We start from the raw sequence: 18,570 nt of genomic DNA, 5'->3' as shown, positions 1-18,570 counted from the left end.
GTGAATGAGATGAGCCATTGATATAGCAGCCAATCCATCATGAAATTGAAGAATCCATGCCCCGTATTCTCATTCAAGTAGAAATCATCTTACATATAAGGAGTGTTGGTCGGTAAAGACAAACTGTGTTTTGAAAGCAATTTAAGATCTGCTTTAGTTCTTGGACAAGTGGTTGTTCAAAATCTCAGGGCTCCACTATACAAAGGCTGGTACAAATTATTTAGACTTGGCTAAATGTTCAAAAGGAGATTCAGGTCCTTTCCTTAGCCATAGCAGACTTTTTAATATCCCCATGAAATGTTTGATCCCCTTATGACTTCCCTGACTTTTTCTAAGTGTATTGTAGGGGGGAAAAGTTTTGGGCTCCAAAGTCTTAATAACTAGGATGAATTCTGCTCCATTCACTATATTATCACGCACAAGTACCTTAACTTCCCTAAGACCTGAGTTTTCTCACTTATAAAGAGGGTATATCAACAGCATCCATCTCAACAGCTCTGCGTGAGACTTAATTGTGATAATGGCAAGAAAGTACTCAACAGTGTATCTAGTATACATTAAGCACTCAACCGATGCTTATCATTGTTGCTCGTTTTCATATATTAGATCTCAGTGGTATGAAATACTAATACTGCTTGTCCTATGAAGCTTCTTCTCGTTCATGACTGTAAAACTCTATCGTCTGCATCAGAGGGATAGATCACAATATATGAGAATAATTTAAAGGGGCATTGTCATGCAATTGTATCAATACATGCAAGAGGGCATTTTGTAAAATTAGGCAGTCATTATCACTTTTTCAAAAACTCAGGTTAATATATGAATATAAGGAAACTTTGAAATGTCATTGTTTTGTAAAGACTAAAAGCAAGCACTCTGCTACATAATAAAATATTAAATACATTGTCTTTAAGACCAAAACAAACCAGAGATATTTCCTAATATTTCTGTTAATTGACAAAATGTAGAGGTTTTGATGAGAAATAAACACAAAAAAAACACTTAAAAAGTCATAACATTTTATTACAGAAGGAAAAAATGTTATTTTTATAAACTGTGATGTCATATTTGGAAATTCCAAGAAATTACACTAAAAACCTATTAGAATTAATAAGGAAATTTAATAAGATTATATATATATATATACACACACACACACACACACACACATACACGCACATGCAAACTAGCTTTTTCTTATACTGGCAATTATTAGTTTAAACATTAAAAAGGAAAGAAATGCATTTATATGGCAACCTAAAGTATAATATCTAAAACTAAATTTAACAAACTAAATAAACATGTGAAAAATAGCATTTTATTAATGGATATAAAATAAGACATGAATAAACAGAAATATATTTTTGATATAAAAGATTACCATTATAAATGCTAGTTCTTCCCAAATTAATGATTAATACACTTCCAATCAGAATGAACTTATGGAAGAATAAATGTAAAAGAATTCCGAGAAAATTTGAAAAGTAGAATAAACATTAACATTTACAATAAAGCCTGATTTAAAATCAATACAGTACTGTCTGGAATAGCAATAGACATATCAGTGTAAGAGAATACAGAGGACAGAAATATTTCTTGCTGTATTTGAGAAATAAACTTTAAAATGAGGTTGACATTTCAACCAGCAGATTATCCAATAAATGGTGTTGAGACTATTCCTTCTGGTAGAACATAAAGTTTTCCTTCTCCTGTATCAAACTAGTTGGCAGAGGCTGATTCCAGTGATGGAACTGAAGTCAAACGAGAGCAAAGTTATCACTTCTTTAATAAATCAGAAGTAGAAGAGTCAAGGATGGTTTTAAAGAGCTTGTTTTTTCTTTTGGTATTTTCAAGTATAATAAAGATGGAGAGCTCACACACTCATCCTTTTGAGCATTTGGAGGTTGTGAGCTGAGATGACCTTTCAAGGTATCATTCCCACTATAGGAGATTGCATTATCGCTCCTGTGTTCTTCACATGGAGAGTGGTACCCATATCCACCAGTCATCCAAGTCATCAGGTTCCTGGTCCTCAACTCCTCCATTATTGCTCCCTACCCATATACCCCAAACTTGTAATTTCTACTTCCCTAACAGATTTGGAGCCCATCCCCTCACATCCACTCCCACCATTCTACTTTATGTCAGGCTGTCATCCTTTGTCACCTGAAAATAGCATCTTACCTGGTCTTCTGGCACCAGTTTGCTCCTCTCTAGATTCCATCATGCTGCCAGAGTGACTTTTCATAACCATATCTGATGATGTCAATTCTCTATTCAAATTCTTCGTGTTGAGGACCTGCCTATAGCTTAAGTCTGATATTCCATTACGTCTTTGCATATATATGCATCTCTCCAGAAGAACTCCATCATATCTCATAGTTTCACACAGTGTTTCCTTTGCCAGTGTTCCCTTTCACACGACTTCACACTTACTTGTCCTTCAAAACTCACTGGATATTTTATTTCTAGAAAACGTTTCCTATCTGAGTTTCATTCATGTGTCTTTCGTCTAGGCTGTCTTGGGCATGCCATGAGCATCTATCCCACTCTTCTCAGCACGCTGGAAGTAAAAAACATGCTTTATTTGATTTGAATTTCTCGATGCTTTACATGGTCCCTTAGGCTTACATGGTAGACTTTCAATTAATATTGAATAGATAGGTCAATACATAAGCATTCATAACCAGGTATTATATTAAGCTCATATGATTTATATAGTTTGATTCTCTATTGATGTCCATTTTTATAGTCAAAAAACAATTACAGATAAATGAGAGCTAGAATCATCCTTTGCTCTAGCTGGTATATTTTTATTTAAATGTAGAAATGCATTAACTTCTCCTCAAGTAAGATGTTAAAATGAAAAGGACTAGTTTCACCCTGTTGATGATCTGGAGTTGGGACTCTGCAGTTTCTCTAGGCAAGAGAGAACCAGAGAAGGAACCATCGTGATTGTTTTGTGAAGATTAAACTTTGTGCATGACATTGGCTGTCTCTTCCCTGAGGAATATCTTACATTATTCTTCGTCCTTTTTCCCATTGAGTTATCATCATTATGAATCATAACCTAAAAGTACAGAGGCTGTGGGACCTAGAGTTTGATCAATTATCTCTTCAGGAAGATGTCATATTGTTTTCTAGTCCTGGGTAGACAACTACATTCCAGTTAGCCTACCTTCACTGTCACCAGGAGTAAGATTGTCAGTGTGAGGAATTAGAGGACACAGACACCCCAAATCTAACAATCTAACTGACACAGATTTAAGAGACATATTCTTTTCAGAATTAGAATTTTGGTATTAAAGGGATGACTCTGTCAAAAGTTGCTTTTTAGAGCACTGTCAATTTATCTGCCCGTTCCCCTGAAATTTCTACATGCTTTCTCTTGCTTTGCCTTTCCTTTCCTTTTTCTGGTTTTATCCTAGTTTCATTCTTTTTATTTTCTGTTTTCTTTTTAATTTTTTCCAGCTTTATCGAGATACAACTGGCATACAATATTGTAGAAGTTTAAGGTATACAATATGTACAGTGTAGTTATTACCACAATAAAATTACTTACCACATCGGTCACCTCCCATAATTATCTTTCTGGGTATATGTGTGGGAAGAATGTTGAATGTCTACTCTCTTGACATCTTTCAAGTACATAATGTAGTAAATTCAGTACCGTTAAGCATAGTTACCCTGCTGTACGTTAGATCCCCAGAATTTACTTATCTTATAACTGTAGGTTTGTACCCTTTGACCAACATCTCCCCATTTCCCTAACATCTCAGCTCCTGACAACCACTGCTTTACTCTCTGTTTCTACCTACACTCATTTTCAATTTCAGGAGCAATGACAGAGTGAAATGTATACTATACAAACAAATGTATTGATAGGTGAAATAATAGAGTAGTAAGGTTATTTGACCTCAAATAATTAAGAATGAATGAGGACATATTAAAATTGAACAAAAAGGTACAATGTAGCTAAAATTGCAAATCTTAACTTGGAAAATTAAAACATTGAGATAAATATGAAATTTGTAGAGTAGCTAAGGGCTACTAACTGTGAGAAATGTGCAAACATTTATTAAAATGTTGAGTATATTGCTTATGCATAATAGCCCTCCATAAATGTTGCCCATTGTTATTAGGAACAAGAGCAGAAACCTAGATGAGTTTTTTTAAATTAATGCTGAAAATAAATAAGATTACTCAAAAGAGCATATATTCATAGAGGAATGAAATTTAAAAATCCATTTATTCAAATTAATATTGAGGGATTCAAGAAGGCAATGACTGCCAAGGCAGATGGTATGAGGAAAGTTTTAGGGGTATGGAACTATTCTGTCCCATGACAGGAGTGGTGGATACATGACTTGTATACCACTGAATCAATTTGCTGCATATAAATTTTTAAAATATAGCAAAAATTTAATACTGAGAAGACCATAGGAGTACAGCAAGAATCAATCAATCAATCAAACAAGAACAAGGTAGAGGTCATTTGTAGATAGAAGTGATTGGTCACTATAATCGTAAACAACATTCAAAGTTTAGAGATGCAAATGGCTTAAAGAAGATGATGTCCATTGATGAGAACAGGCCCCACCAAAAGAAACGAACACCTGAGTATGTATCCAAACGGTCTGGAAAGATAGAATGACCAGTAGACCATATCAATTGCTTTATGTAATTCTCTGTAAAGGAATATAGGCTACTAGGAACTGGAACAGAATTCTAACAAAGTGACCCATAAAATTCAGCGCACTAAATCAAGAACGGATGTGTGAGTATTTGTCAAAAGTACCAGCTGCCTGTCGTCGCTTGGCAGTGCAGTCCACAGCAGACGGTACATAGCAGCAATCACTTTCATTAGCAGGAGCCAGCAGACACAAATCTTTCTGGCCACTAGGAGAAAACAACTTGAATAACTGTATTTTCATCTTGTTTCATTTCTATGTTATTTCCTTTTTTTTTTTTTTTTTTTTGCTTTAAAATTCTCATCTTGAGAGAGTTATATAAAATTTTGGTAATTTTATAGTTAATGACACTTGTAGTAATAACAGTGATATTGAACCTTGCAGGAAGTGTAGACTTTGTTCACATATTTTTGAACACTTTGTGCCAGGAACTGTTCTAGCTACGGGAGTTACAGGAATTTATGGAAGAAGATGAGACAAAGAATAATGAAATAATCACATTAAATAGAAAGCACAATTAATGGCAATAATTCCAAAGGGGGAAAAGCAATAAGACAGGTGATCATTAAAGATTAGGGGAAGATTGCAATCTTCAATATGTTAGCCATAGAAGGCTGAAATTGGAAATTAAGTAACAGAAACCTGAAGGAAGATATGTCTGAAGGAGAGCTTCCCAGGAAGAGGGTGCAACAAATACAAATGCCCTGAGTCCAGAGCATGCCTGGCATATTTGAGGAAGAGCTAAGTGTCCAGTGTATAGTAGGTGGCTCGGGTAAGGTGAGCAGAGGGAAAAGTGTCTGGAGATGAAGATAGAGAGCTAAGGGGGAATGCAATAGATCCCATGTGACCTTTTAGGCCATGGTAAAGAACTTGACCTTACAATATTCTATAGAAAGATGTTAAGGGGTTGGGAGTGGTGTTATTTATTTGACACGATCTTTGTGCTTTGTTTACACACGTGCTCACACTATCTCTATATTCATACACATTTATTTTCAATGTTTGATGATGGCTTTCACATCTGTGTATCATGTGAAAGGCATGGCCTTTCACTAAAACCCCAGACTTATATACCCATGAACGTCCCGAGATCTCCACATATGTGACTAATAGGCACCTCAAAGTTCACATAACCCAAGAGCTTGCATGTTTTTCTTTGTCTCGTTAGGTCATCCACCAGTTGCCCAAGCCAGAGATCTGCAAATTGCCATTGAGTTTCTTCTTTTCCACACCATTCATGTCCAATTTATAGCTCTGCAGATGCTACCTCCCAAATGACAACAGCCACCTAGACAAGTACAAAAACACTTGTAGGGTTTTCTATTTTTTTAAGAATTGTTTTAAAAGGCACATAACAGAAAAGTAACCATCCTAACTATTTTTAAGTGTACAGTTCAGTGTCTTTAAGTACATTCACAGTGTTGTGTGACCATCATCTAAACCACTCTCCTCCAAAACACTCGTCCTCTTGCAAAACTGAAACTCTGTACCCATTACACAATACCTACCCACTCTACCTTCCTCCTAGTTTCTGAAATCACCATCCTACTTTCTGTGTCTGTGAATATGACTACTCAGGAGTCTCACAGAAGTGGAACCATGCAATTTTAGTCCTTTTGTGACTGGCTTATTTCACTTACCATAATGTCCAAAGGGCTCACCCACATTATAGCATGTGTCAAAATTTCCTTCTTTTTAAAGCTGAAAAATATCCCATTGTATGTATATCCCCCAGTTTGTTTACCCATTCATCTGTTGATGGTCACCTGAGTCTCACCTGCATTTTGGCTATCGTGAATAATTGTGCTGTGAATACAGGTGTACAAGTTTCTGAGTCTCTGCTTTCAACTCTTTGGGAAATATACCCAGAAGTGGAATTGTTGGGTATTATGGTAATTCAATTTTTTAAAAAACTGCCATTCAGTTTTTCATAACGTGTACCAGTTTACATTCCCACTCGGTACCTTTCTTTTTGTCTTCTTCATTTTCCTTCTTAGTCCAGGCACAATGATCTTTGTTTCTTCAAACATCAAGCTGAGTCTTGCTGAAGGGCCTTTGTAGGAGTTATTTCTTCTTCCTGTGTAGCTTGTCACCATGCTGCTTGCTTGACTGGCTCTTTCTGATCATTCACCTTAGATTCCACCAAGAATATCTTCTTTGACTCAGTTACTATTCCATCAGCATAAGACTTGCAAGATCTCCCAATTTCCTTGTGCATTTATTCTTATTTTATTGGTCTTACTTCCCAGAAAAACTGTATCCCCAGTACCTAGAATTATGACTGGCACATAGGAGATGCAAAGTAATTGTTGAAATGTTATTGGGGTTAATATGATAAATTTCCGAAAATAAAAAAAATTTAAAAAAAATATGATAAATTTCCTAATGTGCTATATGCGGACACTGCTCATTAGTGGAAAATGCCATCATCACTCAAAAAATAATAACTATACTTTAAGAACAAATTAAACCAAGAGAGAATCCACAATTCCACAGTGTAATCAAGAATGGCAGTTGACATAGTTACTTTGATAATTCAGATTTCAGTAGAAATTTGGGGCTCATTAAATTGGATATTTCAGGCAAAATGTGTTCTTTGGTTTCAAATTATTTCAATAATTACCTTAATACTTCTCTATGCTTTATATACTCGATTATTGTCCTAGAGGTACTTGTAAAATCTTTCATGTACTTCTGAGTAGTGAATTTCAGCTTCAGCCTTCAAACAGAGAGGACTCATGTCACATACTTCCATGGCAAATTTTCTAAATTGATGTTTTATGGTTCATTCCAGTAGTAACCATTTTCCTAATCCATAAGGTCATCTGTGTTAGAGAAAACTGACTCAGATGGCATAAAAGGAAACTGTCATTTCTGTTTTTATAGTAAGAAGTGAGTAGGTGGGTACAACCTGGCTATTCCGGATTATGAACAATCTCCTAACACAGTTATCTTTATGATGAGGCCATATATTATGAATGGCTTAGCTCTACTACTGCCTTTATGGGCACCCCTTCTTATGGCCCTATGATTCTAAAGGGATGGTAAAAGCCCAGGAAATATTTAGATGGGGAGGCAGCATATATTCTTATGTATTGACACTCTTATTTTTTTAATGTTAAAATTGTTTTAAAGTTTGGATCTAGGATTCAAACTACTTCTATGTAGTGGGAAAAAAGATAAATATTGTGTACTAAGAGTCAACTTCTTCAAGAACCAGTTTGTGCACTCATTACCTTAGTTCCTTTATAAATCTCCAAGAGATGTAATTCTGTGGGTACTAACCTAACTTGCGGGGGAGCTACTCTATGGTTTGTGGAAAGACAGAGAAGTTATTGTTCTGAAAACATTTTAAATATCTTTTTCCTTTTATTCTAAAAGATTTTGGAAACAATATTAGGGTTTTCATATTGTTTTTAAAAAGTCATAGCATGCAGTTCATTTGCCAAACATAAGATTAGGCAGATTGTCTCATTGTTTTCAATAATTATTGCAAAACCTTCAAAAGCGTTAAACAGAATTCACTGTGGAGCCCATTATATTTCAAGGACACTGGAGAGCCTCTGTGGCAATAAAGTTGAAAAGTATTAATCCATTCCTTTCATCTCTTTTATTACTTTTACTTAGTGTTTATAGTGGGAAATCCTTCACAAACGTTGTGTTTCTGTTGTTAAGGTTTATATCCACATTTTGAGATGATTTTTTGTGACACCTTTGCATATTATGTCACAGGCTTCTTTAGAGCAAATAAAAGCTAGTCCCTTTCTGTTCACAAACGGGCATCTTCAGAAGAAAAAAAAAAGCTCCTTTAGAAAATGCTGCTGATAGAGCATCTTTAGAATGTAGCATCCTTTGAAAAGCTGTTAGTATGAGACCTACTTTAAAAACTTTAATGAAAGATACGCTTCCATATTAGTGTGCGTGTTGAAGGTGGCTAACGTCGGTAATAAAGATCATATCGCCTTTTGCTATTACATCAAGGAAAAAATATATTTTAATATTACCTTTAATCATCAAACTCTTTTGCATAATCTAACATATGTTACCTTTAGAGATTATCAGTTAAGAAATAATGAAAATAAGTAGTTTGAATAAGGTTCACATTATTAATATTTTTGAGTATTGCCAGGGACTATGCTAAGCACTGAATGCATTACTAAAGTTTAGGTGGACACATTCTTTCTTAAATTTCTTCCCATATGGGCAGCCTGGGTGGCTCAGTGGTTTAGCGCCTGCCTTTGGCCCAGGGCGTGATCCTGGAGTCCCAGGATCGAGTCCCACATCGGGCTCCCTGCATGGGGCCTGCTTCTCCTGCCTCTCTATGCATCTCTCTGTGTCTCTCATGAATAAATAAATAAAATATTTAAAATTAAAAAATAAAATAAAAATTTCTTCCCATAATACTTATGTGATTTTCCAAAAATAGGGTACACATACCTGTTTTAATCCTATCAAAATATGTATCATAGTATATTAAAACTGGCTTTTTACTTGTCTTTCCCATTAAACTGTAAGCTCCAAGAGTGATTGTTTTATATCTGCCATATGCATTCTGTCCTGTATCCTGATCGTCATGGGTGCCTTGCCCCACTCTCCAAACATAGTAGATGTTCTATAAATATTTATTAAGTGAATGATGATAATGATCCAGAAAATGCATCATTTCTTTAAGGGTGGGATCAGAGGGAAGAATAATGATGTGAAAGTCAGAATTCCAATTTATTAATTTTCAACACACAGTCTCCTTTAAAGAGAATTTATGGCAGGGTAGCAAGTGCATTTACTCCCTAACAGCTAACATTTAGTTGGTGCTACTCATAATGAGAGCACTTTTATGCACTACCTCATTAAATCTTCTCAGCATCCTTTGAGACCGTTGCTATCCTTAGTCTCATTCTACATGTGAGGAAACTGAAACAGGATGAATAAGGTCTTAAGGTTTCTCTGAGATGGGAGTATATAGTACAAATTGGAACTCTTACTTCCAGAGCTCAGGCTTCAAGGCAATCAATATCTGGAATGCCGATTTAATTATAAGGTAATCTCGGAGAAGATAAATAACTTCATGAGGGTGCACAGCTAGTAAATGACAGATCCTGGTATGAAACCAAATTTGCACACTCCCAAGTCTGTGTGGCTGCAATGCCAGCCACTGTCTCCTTTCCTTTAACGAGTGCACTTTTCAGAGATGCACTAAGTTATGGGGTGGGTGCCATCCTAATCATGCTCAGCAAATCATGGTCCTAAATTATTGACAATTTTTTAAGAAAGGACCACTTTATTTTTGTTTTTAGTTAACTCAGAGTGAATAATCCTTGGGCAAGACCATTTTTGACATTTCATTTCCCTTTCCATTATTCTTACATCCTCTTCGATTTTACCCAGTATTGATGATACCTAAGAAGAGTTTATATGGGGGGAGAAGCAGCCCAAAGAAAAAAACTATTAGAATAAAAATGCATGATGCTCCATGTCTATGGAAGGAACTCAGTGCTCTCTCGCACTTAAGAAATTCTGTGAAAGTCAAATCAAACATGGAAAAGGTATCACATGCTGACACAGGAGGATCTTGGGCAATAAGTGATGCACCATTTGAGGCTGTATGGAATATGATGTTAAGTCTTGTTTAATGTTGCTGTGCTCTATGTTCTAGTATGAGATAGGCTGATGATGCCTCTTTTTGGATTCTAGAGTCTCAAGTCCCTGACCAACCAAGCTCTCTTCATGTGAGGCCCCAGACCAACTGCATCATCATGAGTTGGACTCCTCCCTTGAACCCAAACATCGTGGTGCGAGGTTACATTATTGGTTATGGTGTTGGGAGCCCATATGCCGAGACGGTGCGTGTGGACAGTAAACAGCGATATTATTCCATTGAGAGGTTAGGTGAGTAGCTATGGTTTTTATTCTATTAAGAGAAATAAATGATTTATCTGAAATTAGTTTCTTTCTTGGAAACTTGTTCTTTGGAATTTTATTTTAATTTGTGACACAAATTAATTCTTAAAAACAAGTCTCTTTTTCTATCTTCTATCATTCTAAACACACACACACACACGCACAACTCATGTTTTTCCTCTATGGATTTTGAATTGGGGAATTTTATCTAGAGACATTCATAATGGTGGGTACTCTGCTGTGTACTTTTGCTTACGAGTCATAGAATTCAAAAAGGGATTGTATTTATTTTTTCCCACTGGTTAGTGGAAACTTCTTACTAATTCTTATAAAAAGAAAGAACACGTTTTCTTTTTCATTTTTTTCTCACTAATAATATATTCCATCAATTTTTCCTTAACACTAAATTATCTAGTCTCATTGCCTTCTTTTCCCTTAGTGTTTATAAGTAGAGTTTTGTGGCTATGCCATTATGATCATAAAACAAAAGGTGAAACAAGGAATTTTCAATCAAGCCTGTACACTTAGTTATCAAACTGCTCTCTGCATACATTCGAAGTTCTCTTATCATACTCAGCCTCATTTTAGTCAATACAATACTTGAATTATGACTTTTCTGAATTCATTTAAAACTTGTTTATTCAGAGAGGGCTACTGTATAGGAAAAGCGTTCTTATCCATTCTATACCTGATTTTCCATAGTATAATAAGAGATTATATCATTAACAGAGAGAAATCAAAGAAATATATACAGGGTGTCAAGAAGTTAAATTGTTCTTATAAAGTTGATTCTATTTTTTGACTTCACACCATATTATTTGCAAAGAAGTACACTGACCTCACTGGGAATACAATCTGATTGGTGGGAGCAGGAGGGATGCTACTTATTTGTAACATCTTTCACAAACAGAACATTCGTGATGAGAAGCTTGATTTGAATTTGAATGCCTTTTTCTCGCAGTAGCAAAGAAAGATTTTCCCAATGCAGGAGGAAAAATACACTGACCCATTCTCTCTATAATTGCCTTAGACAATAAGAGAAATGCTTACTGAAAATCTCCACTATTCTGGTTAGCTTGGCATTTAGAAATAACATTCTCTCGGTTAGTCCCCCGTTTGAATGTTAAGGCAATCGTATAACATATTTTATAGCCATCAAACCTATGTCAAGGGAGTGTCATCGATCCATTATTCAGTGGACATCATCTCTGACAGTCCATCTTGATGCCACCCAGCGGAGAGAGATCCCCATGGCCGTGCCCGGGCTCCCCTGCAATGAGAGTATGGTGCAAACTCAGAATGAAGTCATGAGCAAAAACCACATTGGGTATTACCTTTTGGTAGTGATGTTCTTTACTACACGTCGACTTTCCAGGAGCCTCCAAAGCTAGCAAAGTTGAGGCTTTTGGAAGATTAACACTGGCAAATGTCTGCAAACGCTTAACAAGAAAACAGGAGATTTCCCTTTGTAAGATGTATTTTAAAGAGCTAAGAAATTTTTTTAAAGATTTTATTTATTTATTCATGAGAGACACACAAAGAGAGGCAGAGACACAGGCAGAGGGAGAAGCAGGCTCCCTACAGGAGCCCAATGTGGAACTCCATCCCGGATCCTGGGATCACACACTGAGCCAAGGCAGATGCTCAACTGCTGAGCCACCCAGGTGCTCAAGCTGAGAAAACTGTTATGGATAAAATGGATATGAACCTATTTCAATGACAGATAATCATGTGTTTCTTACATTTCAAATTTATCTGGAAAGAGATTTACACATATGCATTTATATACACACACATGTGTATGTAGAGATGTATTTCAGTTCTCCCAGCTGATACTCTTCTAACATAGTCCCGTGTCTTACCATAAAATATGAAATAAAATAGTGTTTTGTTGTTATTGTCCAAGTATCTGCATAGCTATACAGAGAAACTGGTATTTTTTCAACATGTGATTTACTATTTACCTAAAGTGTATGTTAAACATACCTTAAAATATATTAAATAGGAAGAGTTTTATATATACATGTAAAAATATATAAAATTATCTAGACAATTTAAAGCTAAAACTAATCTAAAGCTTTAAAACTTATATTTTAAATACATTTCAAAAAGATACCATGAAACTGGTATGCTTACTTAAATATTTACTAGAATAAATAAAACAATTGGTAGTTTCTTCGCAAAGTTTGAATGTGAGCTTGAGTGAATCCTTTATCTTTTTAAAAGTTAGAACTTAAGATATATCTAACATAAACTTTGGCTTAATAATGGAATATATATTTTAAGGACTGTATAATAGTTATACAATTAAAAATGAATTAAGGAAAGTTATAATCTGGTAAAGCATAGCATAAGCTATGACTTCAAGTGTCATGGTTGTTTTTAGATTATAAAAAAATTATTTGGTTTATAATTCACCAATAAACTCGCTCTCTTTGATGACAGACCAGAACTTTAAAGTGCATTTTGTTTATCGGGCATAATAACTGAGTATTTAGACGCCAGGCACTGTGACCTGCTTCAGGACTAAAATGACAAGATCATTTTTAATAATATCTAACATTGTCTGATTTAAAACAAAAGCTTACCAGGGCACCTGGGTGGCTCAGTCAGTTAAGCATCTGCCATCAGCTCAGGTCATGATCTTGGGGTCCTGGGATTGAGGCCCACATCGGGCTCCTGCTCAGTGGAGGGTCTGCTTCTCCCTCAGCCTCTGACTGACTCTCCTCCCGGCTTACGTGCTCGCTCTCTTTCTCTTTCCCTCTCTCTCTCTCTCTCTCAAATAAATACAATCATAAAAAAAAAAATCTTACCTAGTACAGATATAGAGATTCATTAACCAGTGTTTGTACTGTTAGATGTTTATACTCTTTTGACATCATACTCCTTCTAGTTTAAGAGCCCTACATGCCAGCTTTGATGTATACACATGATATGAATCCACAAGATCTGAATTCTGGCAATGTTGGCAAAATTAATTTGAAACCAAGTTCTTCTTTTAAAAACTCACAATTTATCTACCAACCTATTGCTCAATCTATCAATCTATCAGTTTACCTACTTCTACACTTTACCTACTTCTACCTACATGAAGGTATTTGCATGTGTATAAACTATACATACTTAAAGTGTGTAATTTGTTGAGTTTTTAAAAGAGCTTGATTGTGGTATAATTGACACACAATAAACTCTGTTATACAAATTTCTTCTTTAATTTCTTATAGTAATATTTTATAATATTCAATATAGGAAGTCTTGAATTCTTTGTTAGATTTAGTCCATGTATATAGCATATATACGTGTGTGTTAAATTTAGTCCCTATTTATATGTGTGTGTGCGTGTATGTATGGACTATTTTAAATGGGATTGTTCAAGTTTTTTTTCAACTGTTTGCTGCTAGTGTAGAATAAAATGGTTTTTAAACAATAAAACCAATAAAACTTGTATCCTAGACCCGTTAGATCCACTTATTTGTTATACTAGTAGAATGCTCTGAGAATTTCCATGTAAACAAGCATATTGTATGGAAATAAGAGCAGTTTTATAGTTGTTTTCTGATCTCCTTCCTTTTATTTCTTTCTCTTGCCTTCTCTTGGGTAAGATCTCTAGTACAATGTTGAATAGAAGCAGTGGAGGCAGGCATTTTTGGCCTTGTTCCTGATCTTAGGGGAGGCATGAAATAGGATGATAGCTACAGGTTCTTCACAGGTGTCTCTTATCAGATTGAGGAACTTTTCTACGTTTTCTAGCTTTCTGGGAGTTTTTGTAATGAATTTGTTGATTTTTTGTGAAATAATTTTCTCTTTTTCCTCCTTCATTAGTATTTCTTAAAATGGTGAATTATATTGATTTTTGAAAGACAGCTAATCTTCAGTTTCTCATATAGATCCTATGTTGTCATGGTGGATTATCCTTTTCTTGTATTGTTGGATTTGATTTGTTGATATTTATTTAAGGATTTTTTGTTCCTATATTCATTAGGTATATTTGTCTACTATATTCATGAAGTATATTTTGTCTACAATTTTCTTTTTATGGAATTATTAAACTTTTTTATTAAAGTTAGACTGGCTTTCTAAAATTTGATGAACAGTTGGTTGTTCTGTCACTGAAAAAGTGTGTGTAAAACTTATATTTTTTATTCCTGTAATGTTTGATAGAATTCATTAATTCATTCAGATGGTTATCTGGACCTGAGATTTCCTTTTTAGGAAGTCTTTTGATAATTAATTTAACTTCTTTAACACAAATACATCTTTTTATATTCTGTATTTTTCTTGTATTGATTTTAGTAAGTTACAATTTTCATGGCATTTGTCTAGTTCATTTTGTCATATTTTGTAACATAGAAATGTTCATTCATAATAGTCTCTTATTATCTGTGGTGATAACTGCTGTTTCATTACTGATATTGATCATCTATGTCCTCTCTCTTTTTTGTGAATAGCCTAGGTAGGGGTTTACCAATTTTGTTGATCTTTGAGGCTTTACCATTACTAATTTGTTCTCTGTCTCTATTTTATTTTTTTTTCATATCTACTATTTTCTTTCTTGTACTTATTATAGTCATACCTGCTCTCCATTTCTAATGTCTTAAGGTGGAACCTTAGGTTGGTCTTTGTAAGAGATGTCGATATCAAAAATTGGTTGTGATTGCTGCAAAAATATCAATTTTGCCTTATTTAAAAATACTTAGCTTTTTAAGGTAGATTTATTGTTTCTAAATAATATAAAAAATCATTTTTATAAGAGTGATAGGAAATATTTTACTTTACTGTTAGAAAGAAAGAAAGAGAAAGAAAAAGAAAGGAAATAAAGAGAAAGAAAAAGAAAGAAAGAAAGACAGAAAGAAAGAAAGAAAGAAAGAAAGAAAGAAAGAAAGAAAGAGAGAAAGAAAGAGAGAGAGAAAGAAAGAAAGAGAGAAAGAAAGAGAGAAAGGAAGAAGAAGAAGAAGAAGAAGAAGAAGAAGAAGAAGAAGAAGAAGAGAAGAAGAAGAAGAAGAAGAAGAAGAAGAAGAAGAAGAAGAAGAAGAAGAAAGAAGAAGAAGAAAGGAAGGAAGGAAGGAAGGAAGGAAGGAAGGAAGGAAGGAAGGAAGGGAGTATTTCATTTGTGACTAAATTTGTTTAGAATCTAATGGTATCAAATGTAGGTTTGAGTTCTGTCTTTAACAATGGATTATTGGTCATCTGCACAGTAGGCTTTACATTCCCACATTGTGGGACTATTGAAGCCTCAGTTTTCTTATTGGTGAGACAGGATAGTATTTTACCTTATAATTATATGAGATTCCATTTAGATAACAAAACTAATACCATTTGAAAATTTTTAAAGAGTTAGAAACATTAGGCACACACAAATAAGGCATTGTTCTATTATCATTTGGTACATCAGTGATTTAGCAAATATAAATAATTCAGTTCCATGACCTTTGAGTTGTGTGTTTTTATAAACTGAAGTTTATATTGTTTTGGTTTGTCCTCGCTACCTAACAGTAGACTATATAAAATACAACTTAAAAAATAGTTAAGGATTCCAGGGCTTTAAACCCCAATAATTCACCAATTGCACAACATTATATAAAATGTATTTCTTTACTGAAACTAATATGAATCACATATCAAAACAACACAGTGACATTCAATTCAGTGTGAAAGACAAAAAATGTAAACTCCTGTTTTCAGCCATACTAGAAAGCTGATTAAAAAATCCTGAGTGGGAGAGTTAGATTCATTCAGCATGAGCACTGCTTGCTCAGAGAGGAGTGAGAGGAAGAGAAAAGGTCATTTCATGAGATCATTACTTAGAATATATCAGGAAGAATAGATTTTATCTTTTATGATTTTTTTTTTCCTGAGGTTAGTGTCTTCTAGGCATTTTCTAGCAATCTTTAAGGGCAGACTTAGGGTGATTCATTAATAATACATATCTTTCTATTTGTAACTCTTTTCTCTCTTCTACTCCTTCAGGCCCATAGCAGATGCATTGTTTTAGACCCAGTGAATTTTCTAAGGATATTTGGAAGAATCTATTACAAAATATGAATACTATTATTTAACTAGAGCAGGAAAGTTCTCATTGGAATGAATATATATATATATATATATATATATATATATATATACACATATATATATAATTAAAAATCTCCAATCTCCCCTTTGTTCTCCTTTTTTAATAACTCTTTCATATTTTACCTTGAGTTTACAGCCTGAGCGGTTATTCGTAAAATAAAATTGGTAAAAGAAAGGACTATGTGGGTCATTTATTTTAGCAACATTAAATTCAAACATTCAATCGAAACCTTTTTCTCCATCAAGGGTGCCTGAGGGTTGCAGTTGGTTAGGCATCTGACTCTTGGTTTCAGCTCAGGTGGTCATCTCAGGGTAGTGAGATCAAGTCCAGTGTTGGGCTCTGTGTTCAATGTGGATTCTGCTTGGGACTCTCTCTCCCTCGTCCTCTGCCCCTCTCCTCCCTGTGTTTTTTCTCTCTCTCTCTCAAATAAATAAATAAATAAATAAATAAATCCTTAACATTTATTTTTTCTCCATCTTCTGTATTTTTCTAGAAAATGTTTTATTTGGGTCAGAACAATTTAGACTTTTCCTTGATTTTCCACGTCATTTACTATTTATAGACAACTACTTAGTGCATTTCCTCCAAGTACTTTACAAATATTAAACTATTTCTTCATCTTCTCCAATATGTCAGTGTCAGACATCATCCCAATTTTATAAATGAAGGAAGACAGCAAGAAAGCTAAAATCAGAAAAATCAAAGCTAATTCTTTAATGAAAAAAGTTAAATGTTACATTAACACAGTCAGATAAATATTTTCATAAATAACAAAGTTATTTATGACTCTTTAGTATGGACAGAGGAGGGTAGGACCCAATCCCAGCTGATCAGGGCTTGCACTAGAACATGTTACTACAAGGAAGTTTTGCTTCCTATATGTAAAAACGAGATGTTCTGGTGAAATTAAATCCCTTTAATTCAATAAGAGAATAATACAATCTAAGGACATATTCCTAAAATTTCTGAAACAAGTCATACTTCAGGTATGAGTCCCAGAGCTTAGCCATGGAGGTCCATTAATTGTTATCCTGTGAGTTAGGGTCAGAGCTGAGAGGGAGGGAAAAGAGAGAAAAGCAGGTATCTAGACATTTTGCTTTATTAAGATTTTATTTATTTATTCATGAGACAGAGAGAGAGAGAGAGAGAGAGAGAGGCAGAGACACAGGCAGAGGGAGAAGCAGGCTCCAGGCAGGGATCCCAATGTGGGACTCGATCCCAGGATTCCAGGATCACACCCTGGGCTGAAGGCAGGCACTAAACCGCTTAGCCACTCAGAGATCCCCTATTTATCTTCTTCTATCAGTATCTGCCCCCATGTAATTTGAAGCTCTGTTATTAGTTGCAAAACTTTGATGATTATTTTGTTCTCTTGATGGGTAACAACTTCATCATTTACGGACTATTTCTCTTTATCAGTAGTAATGTCCTTTGATCTGAAATCGACCTTGTGTCTGATGTTCATATAACAACTCCAGCCTAAAATTTGTGTGTGTTGGCATGATATATATTCTTCCATTATTTTACTTTCAAACTATTTGTGTCTTTAAATTTAAAATGGGTTTTTTGTAGGCTGCATAGAGTCAAATATTTCATTTTTATCTAATATGACAATCTCTGACTTTTAGTTGAGGTGTTTGGGCCATTTATATTTAATAAGAATATTGATATGGTTTGGTTTATTCTATCATTCTGCTGCTTTGTTTCCTTTGTTGCTCAATTGACCCATCTGAACTTTGTGCCTTTTTTCTTTCTGCCTTTCTTTGAAATTAATTGAATATTTTTAATAATTTATACTACATCCTTTGTGGGCTCGTTAGCCATAACTCTTTTGCCTCCTTAGTGATTGCTTTAGAATTTATGTTGTGTATCTTTAATTTATTACCATTGACCTTACAAAAATATCAT

At 34.6% G+C, this 18,570-nt stretch overlaps 1 protein-coding gene across 1 annotated transcript in view; it reads left to right on the top strand.

Annotated features, from left to right (window-relative positions):
- The window catches only part of LOC129514498 (netrin receptor DCC), a gene marked incomplete at its 5' end in the record, with an annotated part of 702,567 nt that overhangs the window by 534,756 nt on the left and 149,241 nt on the right, over positions 1-18,570 (top strand). Inside the window, one exon of the mRNA XM_055333118.1 lies at positions 10,383-10,577. Coding sequence (XP_055189093.1) covers positions 10,383-10,577 — 195 coding nt within the window. The remainder of the gene's footprint in view (positions 1-10,382; positions 10,578-18,570) is intronic.

Source organism: Nyctereutes procyonoides, unplaced genomic scaffold, assembly GCF_905146905.1.
Source record: "Nyctereutes procyonoides isolate TBG_1078 unplaced genomic scaffold, NYPRO_anot_genome, whole genome shotgun sequence".
NCBI classification, from domain to species: Eukaryota; Metazoa; Chordata; class Mammalia; order Carnivora; family Canidae; genus Nyctereutes; species Nyctereutes procyonoides.
The sequence above is the reverse complement of the archived record's forward strand: the minus strand, read 5'-3'. Positions and strand labels throughout refer to the sequence as shown.